Raw genomic sequence first — 9,282 nt, 5'->3', positions numbered from 1 at the left:
GACCATGCCACTGCACTGCCTGGCCTATCACTAAGCCATGCCTGCCAATGCACTAGCAAGCTGCCTGCCTGCCTGCCACCTGTCCTTGAGCCCATCACTCGCTGTCTGTCTGGTTGTCCCGCCCCCTTGCTGTCCCTGGTCCAGAGGTACTGTCTGTACTGCCTAGCCTGTCATTGTCTGGGTGGAGGTTAGTTCAAACTGTGTCCTGACCCTGCCCTGCCCTGTCTGTGTCCCTGTGGTCTGTAATTGGCCTGAGGTGTTCTGTATGTGTCTGTCTGTCCTACCTGCCTCTCGTCTGTAGACACTGGTCTGGACTGATGCCTGTCTCTGGTAATTGGTGTTCTGTTAGCAATGTCTCGATAGTCTGGACCAGACAAGACCACACAAGTACAGTAAGCACTGAGCACGATCACACGCAGGACCAGGCGCAGGCAGCAGTGCAGAGCCAAGGGGCCGAGGCACGCAAGCTCAACCCACACGACCAGATGGAAGAAAGAGGCAAGGAGATGCTCCGAGGAACCTGCCGTAGAGGAAGGACCGGCTCACCCGTCCCCCGCCCGTACCGCGAGTGGCTGGTGTCAGGTGGCAGACACTGGACGCTAGTAGGACAGTTCATACAGTGCAGGCAGACCAAGACCAGGACGAAGACGTCTAACTCAGTCTGTCGGCAGCTCCAGAGCCCAGAATATAGGTCAGACCATAGGCAGACATAGCTGGTACAACACGACAAGACAGCACCCGACGCCCGTGTGCATGGTAGACTCGGGCATCCAGCTGGTGCAGTGCAGTGGATCTAGTAGTTTTACGATGTACTAGTGGAAGCATGCGGCGAAACAGATACGACGTCGACGCCAGCAGACATAGACAGTCTGTAATCCTGTCTGGGCCATCAGCCTAGTCTGGTCTGGTGCATGGTACGTCGGACGGGACGTTGCGCCAGACTGCGCCTGGAGGTGGAATGTATCGCGTCAGCGCATTGTTACTGTTCGTGGGTAGCACAGAGGTCGCCGTAAACTGACAGACAATGTGCTATGTCGTCTGGCCTAGCCTGGTCAGTTCTGGTCGTCGTATGGGTCTAATACAGGTAGTCACTGCCTAAACGTGCCTCTGCCTAGCTCGTAGTCTGTGGGTCTTGTCTGCTTGTCTGTTCTGGTTGCTGGTCCTCTGTCACCTGCCTGTCTGTCTGAGCTCTCAGCATTCAGGTGTAGCTCTCTGCAGGTCTGATCCGAGGGGCTCTGGATGAACCACAAGATGGTGGCGGTGTTGAGGTAGTTTACGACCCGCAATGGACACAAGGTAGGGAGCAGAAACCCACAAGTAGGAGCACGACACCGCTCACCCACGCATGCTCAGAACTATGTGAACAGAGGGCAGAGACAGTAACTGAAGGTGAGCTTACGTCATAGACAGCCCAGACAGGCAGGCAGAACAAGACAGCCATCAAGGCAGGCAGTGTCACGGCCATGTTAGACAGCGGGCAGGGTCGAGGAGGCAGAGGCAGGCAAGGCAGGCAGCAAGGCAGGGCAGGCAGGCAGGCAGCTACTTACATGACAGACACCCGGCAGGCAAGACAACCGGCCATTGGGCAGCTAACTGGGCAACCTTCTGTGTTATATGTGACATGGCGGAGGTCTCGTAGACACGGTGGTTCAGCTTCCTCTTCATGGAGGAGAAAGTGCCAGTGAAGCAACTGAAGCAACAGACAGGACAGCCGACTGGCTATCGCACACGCACTACGACTCTCGGAGGAGGCAACAGGCAGAGAACACAGAAGAGCAGAACAGACAGGGTACAGCAGGCAGGCAGGGCAAGACACAAGGCAGACTCAGAACACAGACAGGCAGCGCTACCGGTCAGGCAGAAAAGACGAGACAGATCAGTGTAGGTAAGTGGACCAGACAGGCCGGGCAACATTCTCTGCGCTAGGATCAGCCGATACACTCTCAGTAGGGAGAACAGCAACTAGTGGGATCGCACCGAACTGTATCCTGGACAGCTAGGCAGATGGTACAGCAGCACCAGTGGGTCCGTCCAAGGAAGTAGGCATGTAAGACGAGACAGGCAGACGAAGAGACGGAGGCAGAGGCAGACAAGTACGAGACATCGACGTAAGACGAGGCAAGTACCGCGAAGTATTAACAGGAGAACAGAGACAATGAGGTATGAAGAAACGAAGGGCCCCTCTGTTGATTCAATAAAATCCGGTCACTACTCTCACCTCATCATCTTTAGGGGCGAACACCTTGAGGACCTGAGTCCCCACGAACTGGTGTCTGTTGATCTGTAGCAGAACAATACAGGTTAGAGGGGCTGTTGGTCTGTAGCAATTCCCTCGCTCCACTTGATAAGACTACATCACAATTGGCACCCTATTCCCTATAGTACACTGGTCCAAAGTAGTACACTGTATAGGGTATAGGGTGTCGTTTGGGATGCACACTATAAGCTTTTTGTGAGTCTGTTTGACAGGAAACAGCAGCTGTATTACCATGCTCTGTTTGGTGAAGCCCAGCACAGCAAAACTCTTCCCATCTGTCTTGTACTTCATCTGGTCCTGGTCAACTTTAGAGAAGGGGACGATGTCACTGCCATAACGATACCCTTTAGAGAGGAGAGGAAGAACAGAGGAAGGGTGAAGTTACACCCTTTAGAGAGGAGAAGAAGAACAGAGGAATGGTGAAGTTCTGCCTTTAGAGAGGAGAGGAAGAACAGAGGAAGGGTGAAGTTACACCCTTTAGAGAGGAGAAGAAGAACAGAGGAAGGGTGAAGTTCTGCCTTTAGAGAGGAGAGGAAGAACATGGATGGATGGCAGGAACCTAGCCGTTTGAGACAACACTCGTATCACACGCAGCTTTACTTCCTGATTTCTCTCACAATGGTGTCAGAGCGCTCTCACCTTGTATGGTGTCGTCCTTCGATACCTCGGTCTCTTCATCATCGTTGAGACAGTAAACTACATCTCTTTTTATGTCGTCTTTCTGGTGTGTCTTAGCATCTACCACCGACCACGACTTCCTGGGTCTCTCCTCACATACCTGCAGGGGTCAGACAGTCACTACACTAATTCACATCTCCCAGTTCCTGCTTCAGGGACAGAAACTCTACTTACTGCTTTGTAGCCAACAATCTTGATGGCCAGAGAGCTGCCGATGGTCAGAGTACAGGGCCAGGCCATGGGTCTCTTCTCAACACGTTTAAACACAGACAACTTCTCTATAGCATCACTGCAAGACAGAGGAGAGAACACTGTCAGAGCAGGACAACCTTAGAATATAGCCTCAAACTCAGAGCTTTGACAGTGTCCCAAATGACTCCCTATAGGCCAACTCCACCACCCTCTACTCTCTATAGGCCAACTCCACCACCCTCTACTCCACCACCCTCTACTCCCTATAGGCCAACTCCACCACCCTCTACTCCCTATAGGCCAGCTCCACCACCCTCTACTCCCTATAGGCCAACCCTCCAGGGCCCCTCTATTAGGACCACCCTCCAGGCACCTCTACCCGTAACGCCTAAACCACCCGTCCAGGGCCCCTCTAGACACACCCTACCAGGCCCCTCTAGACCACCCTCAGGCCCCCCTCTCTACTAACCCTCCAGCCCCCCCTCTACTAACCCTCCAGCCCCCCCCCCTCTACTAACCTCCACGGCCCCCCTAGACCACCTCCAGCCCCCCCCTCTACTAACCCTCAGCCCCCCCCTCTACTAACCCTCCAGGCCCCCTAGACCACCTCCAGGCCTCCCTCTCTACTAACCCTCCAGGCCCCCCCCTCTCTACATAACCCTCAGGCCCCCTCCAGACCACCCTACACCAGGCCCCCTTAACTCACCTCCAGGCCCCCCTAGACCACCCTCCAGGCCCCCTAGACCACTCCAGGCCTCCCCTAGACCACCCTCCAGGCCCCCTAGACCACCTCAGGCCTCCCTCCCTACTAACCCTCAGGCCCCCCCTCTCTACTAACCCTCCAGGCCACCCCTAGACCCCTCCAGGCCCCCCTAGACCACCTCCAGGCCCCCCTAGACCACCCTCCAGAGGCCCCCTAGACCACCGCTCCAGGCCCTAGACCACCTTCCAGGCCCCCTAGACCACCCTCAGGCCCCCTAGACCACCCTCCAGGCCCCCTAGACCACCCTCCAGGCCCCCCTAGACCACCCTCCAGGCCCCTAGACCACCCTCCAGGCCCCCCTAGACCACCCTCCAGGCCCCCCTAGACACCCTCCACGGCCCCCTAGACCACCCTCCAGCCCCTAGACACCCTCCAGCCCCCCCTCTACTAACCTCCAGCCCCCCCCTCTACTAACCCTCCAGGCCCCTAGACACCCTCCAGGCCTCCCTCTCTACTAACCCTCCAGGCCCCCCCTTCTACTAACCTCCAGGCCCCCCTAGACCACTCCAGGGCCCCCTAGACACCCTCCGGCCCCCCTAAGACCACCCTCCAGGCCCCCCTAGACCACCCTCCAGGCCCCCCTAGACCACCCTCCAGGCCCCCCTAGACCACCCTCCAGGCCCCCCTAGACCACCCTCTCAGGGCCCCCTAGACCACCCTCCAGGCCCCCTAGACCACCCTCCAGGCCCCCTAGACCACCTCCAGGCCCCTCCTAGACCACCTCCAGGCCCCCCTAGACCCACCCTAACCAGGGCCCTCCACCTAGCCCACCCTCCAGCCCCCTACCAGCCCCCGCTCCTTAGACCCACCCTCCAGCGCCCCCCCTTTAAGAAACCACCATACAGCACCCCCTTGCTAGCACCCTCCAGGCCACCCTAGCCACAGGGCCCCCCCTAGACCACCCTCCCAGGCCCCCCCCTCTACTAACCCTCTCAGCCCCCGCTTACTAACCCTTCCAGCGCCCCCTAGACCACCCTCCACGGCCTCCTCTCTACTACTAGGCCCTCTTAAACCCTCCAGGCCCCCCTCTCTAGCTAAACCCTCCAGGCCCCCTTAGACCACTCCTCCAGGGCCCCCCTAGACCACCCTCCAGGCCCCCCCTAGAACCACCCTCCAGCCCCTAGACCACCCTCCAGGCCCCCTAGACCGACCCTCCAGTGCACCCCTAGACCACCTTCCCAGGCCCCCCTAGACCACCCTCCAGGCCACACCTAGACCACACTCCAGGCCCCCTAAGACCTCAGGCACCTTAGGACACCCTCCAGGCCCCCTAGACCACCCCTCCAGGCCCCCTAGACCACCCTCCAGGCCCCCCCTAGACCACCCCCAGGCCCCCCTAGACCACCCCTCCAGGCCCTAGACCACCCTCCAGGGCCCCTAGACCACCCTCCGGCCCCTAGACACCCTCCAGGGCCCTAGACCACCCTCAGGCCCCCTAGACCACCTCCAGGCCCTCCCGAGACCACCCTCCAGGCCCCCCTAGACCACCTCTCCAGGCCCCCCTAGACACCCTCCAGGCCCCCCTAGACCACCCTCCAGCCCCCCTAGACCACCCTCCAGGCCCCCCTAGACCACCCTTCCAGGCCCCCCTAGCGCCACCCTCCAGGCCCCCCTAGACCACCCTCCAGGCCCCCCCTCTATAACCCTCCAGCCCCCCGCTCTACTAACCCTCCAGGCCCCCTAGACACCCTCCAGGCTCTCCACTAACCCTCCAGGCCCCTCTCCAACCTCCCCCCCTAGACCACCTCCAGGCCCCCTGACCACCCTCCAGCCCCCTAGACACCCTCCAGGCCCCCCTCACCCCTCCAGCCCCCCAGACCACCCTCCCAGGGCCCCCCTTAGGACCACGCTGCCAGGGCCCCCTTAGACCCACCTCCAGGGCCCCCTAGACCACCTCCAGGGCCCCCCTAGACACCCTCCAGGCCGCCCCTAGACCACCCTCCAGGCCCCTAGGACCCACCTTCCGCCCAGACCATGCCAGGGCCCCCCTAGACCACCCTCCGGCTCCACGTAATGCCACCTCAAGCCCCCTGACCACCCAAGGCCCCCCTAGACCACCCTCCAGGCCCCCTAGACCATCCGCTTCCGCTCGCCCCCTAGACCACCCTTCCAGGCCCCCTAGACCACCCTCCAGGCCCCCCTAGACGCACCCTCCAGGCCCCCTAGGACCACCCTCCAGGCCCCCCTAGCCAGACCACCCTCAGGCCCCCCCTAGACCACCCCTCCAGGCCCGCCTAGACCCCCCTCCAGGCCCCCTAGACCACCTCCAGGCCCCCCCTAGACCATTCCTCAGGCCCCTAGGACCACCTCCAGGCCCCCCTAGCCGACCCTCCAGGCCCTCCCTAGACCCCTAGCCCCACCACCCTCCAGGCCCCCCTAGGACCACCCTCCAGCGCCCCCCTAGAACATCCGACTCCGAACTCTCCAGGCCCCCTAGACCCACCCTCACACGCCCCCTATAGACCACCCCTCCGGCCCCCCTAGACCACCCTCCAGGCCCCCCTAGACCACCCCTCGCAACCCCCCTCCACACCTCTACCCCCCTACCAGGCCCTGCCAGCCCTCCCTAGCCACCCCCTAGACCACCTCGGCCCCCAAGACACCCTCCAGGCCCCCTAGACCACCTCCAGGCCCCCTAGACCACGCTCCAGCGCCGCCCTAGACCACCCTCCAGGCCCCCTAGACCACCCTCAGGCCTGGTCAGAAGTCTTGCCACCATATAGGGCAACATATCTGTGAACGCAGACCCCAGTGACTTCTCCTGAAGGTGTAGACTTCTCCAGACGTCCTCTTCATCCAGAGAATCATGACCCGCTTGGTCATCTCCAGGCCTTGCTGCTGCTCTTCTGGACAGACCTTTACCTCCGTGGGGGGGGTTGAACCCCCGTGGGGGGGGTTGGGACCCCTCCATCTACAGGGAAGGGTAGGCTGGAGGAAGCAGAGGTTAGGGGGTCAGTTTTGGAGTCACTCCATGGCTGTGTGCAAATCGCAGAGCCTGGCCAAAATTACTGCATTATATAGGGAAATATGATGCCATTTTCAGATGAAGCACTAATGTAGATGCACTCATTGTTCCATGATATATGACAAGCATTAGAGATCTCTACAGTAGAATAACATATATATCACAACAAGAACTGCAGAGTGATGCCGGCTCTCTTCAGGTTTGCCTATGATAATGTTCAGCTGGTCAGGACTGCTCGGGTGTTCAGGTCTGTGAGCAGGACTATGTTCAGACGCTCATATTTCTTCCCCTGAAGGACAGTCAAACAGAACAGAGTTACATGGAAACATGATCACGCATGAACAAAGCAGAACACGTATAGCTCCTCTCCAATGGGGTCCTTTTTGTCATCTACAATCATTCTGGTACACTTTACTTGACACCCAGCGTCATAACTGTCATAACAGCTTGAAACTTGTCATAGGTCTAACAACACTCACGACCCAATCATATTTACACTGTTGTGACATATATTGCGTTATTTTATGGCCCATCTGCCCGTAGGCAGATTTTCCACGGTCTAATGTCCATTGCTCGTGTTTCTTGGCCAAAGCAAGTCTCTTCTTCTTATTGGTGTCCTTTAGTAGTGGTTTCTTTTGGCAGCCATTCGATTGATTCACGGCAAGTCTCCTCTGAACAGTTGATGTTGAGATTGTCTGTTACTGGGACTCTGAAGCATTTATTTGGGCTGCAATTTCTAAGGCTGGTACTAATGCACTTATCCTCTGCAGCAGGGTACTCTGGGTCCTTCCTGTGGCGGTCCTCATGAGAACCAGTTCATCATAGCACTTGATGGTTTTGCGAGTGCACTGAAATGTTCCGGTTTGACTGACCTTCATGTCCTAAGTAATGATGGACATGTCGTTTTCTCTTTGCTTTATTTGAGCTGTCTTGCATAATATGGACTTGGTCTTTTTACCAAATAGGGCTATCTTCTGTATACCAACCTTGCCTTCCACAACACAACTGATTGGGCTCGAACGCATTGAGGAAAGAAATTCCACAGATTAGCTTTTTAACAAGGCAAACCTGTTAATTGAAAAAGCATTCCAGGTGACTACCTCATGAAGCTGGTGAGAGAATGCACAGAGTGTGCAAAGCTGTCCCAGGCAAAGGGTGTCTACTTTGAAGAATCTAAATTATATTTTGATTTGGTTAACTACATGGATCTCATATGGTGTTATTTCATAGTTTTTGATGTCTTCATTATTACTCTTACAATGTAGAAAATAGTAAAAATAAAGAAAAACCTTGAATTGAGTAGGTGTGTCCAAACTTTTGGCTGGCTACTGTATGTCATGACAGTTATGTCAGCTGTTATTGATTAGAGGTTTTATCCAGTCTTCCATAATATACTTGAATTAGAGGTTTTATTCCAGTCTTCCCATAATATATTGATCAGACGTTTTCCAGTCTTCCCATAATATATTGATTAGATGTTTTATCAGTATTCCATAATATATTGATTAGAATGTTTTATCCAGTCCTTCCCATAATATATTGATCAGAATGTTTTATCCCAGTCTCCCATATATATTGTCAGATGTTTTATCAGTCTTCCATAATATATTGATTAGATGTTTTATCCAGCTTCCCATAATATATTGATTAAGATGTTTTATCCAGTCTTCCCATAATATATTGATTAGACGTTTTATCCAGTCTTCCCATAATATATTGATTAGAGTTTTATTCCAGTCTTCCCATAATATTTGATTAGATGTTTTTATCCAGTCTTCCCATAATATATTGATTAGATGTTTTATCCAGTCTTCCCATAATATATTGATTAGAGTTTTTATCCAGTCTTCCCATAATATATGATTAGAGGTTTTATCCAGTCTTTCCCATAATATATTGATTAGAGGTTTTATCCAGTCTTCCCATAATATATTGATTAGAGTTTTATCCAGTCTTCCATAATATATTGGATCAGATGTTTTATCCAGTCTTCCCTATATATATTGTTAGATGTTTTATCCAGTCCTTCCCATAATATATTGATTAGATGTTTTATCCAGTCTTCCATAATATATTGATTAGAGGTTTTATCCAGTCTTCCCATAATATATTGATTAGAGGTGTTTATCCAGTCTTCCCATAATATATTGATTAGATGTTTTATCCATCTTCCCATAATATTTAGAATGTTTTATCCAGTCTTCCCATATATTATTGATTAGAGGTTTTATCCAGTCCTCCCATAATATATTGATTAGAGGTTTTCCAGTCCCTTCCCATAATATATTGATTAGACGTTTTATCCAGTCATTCCCATATATATTGATCAGATGTTTTATCCAGTCTTCCCATATATATTGATTAGATGTTTTTATCCAGTCTTCCATAATATATTGATTAGATGTTTTATCCAAAAGCCACTTAGTC

At 54.2% G+C, this 9,282-nt stretch overlaps 1 protein-coding gene across 1 annotated transcript in view; it reads right to left on the bottom strand.

Annotated features, from left to right (window-relative positions):
- Window positions 1–2,182: 2,182 nt before the first annotated feature.
- Window positions 2,183–9,282, bottom strand: part of LOC112077365 (X-ray repair cross-complementing protein 5) — a 27,866-nt gene continuing 20,766 nt past the window's right edge. The window contains 8 exon segments of the mRNA XM_070441665.1: window positions 2,183–2,281; window positions 2,489–2,601; window positions 2,897–3,035; window positions 3,110–3,227; window positions 6,655–6,734; window positions 6,736–6,799; window positions 6,801–6,818; window positions 7,023–7,145. Of these exon segments, the coding sequence (XP_070297766.1) occupies window positions 2,192–2,281; window positions 2,489–2,601; window positions 2,897–3,035; window positions 3,110–3,227; window positions 6,655–6,734; window positions 6,736–6,799; window positions 6,801–6,818; window positions 7,023–7,145 (745 nt within the window). The 3' untranslated portion in view covers window positions 2,183–2,191.

This window comes from Salvelinus sp. IW2-2015, unplaced genomic scaffold (genome assembly GCF_002910315.2).
Source record: "Salvelinus sp. IW2-2015 unplaced genomic scaffold, ASM291031v2 Un_scaffold4490, whole genome shotgun sequence".
Taxonomy (NCBI): domain Eukaryota; kingdom Metazoa; phylum Chordata; class Actinopteri; order Salmoniformes; family Salmonidae; genus Salvelinus; species Salvelinus sp. IW2-2015.
The sequence above is the reverse complement of the archived record's forward strand: the minus strand, read 5'-3'. Positions and strand labels throughout refer to the sequence as shown.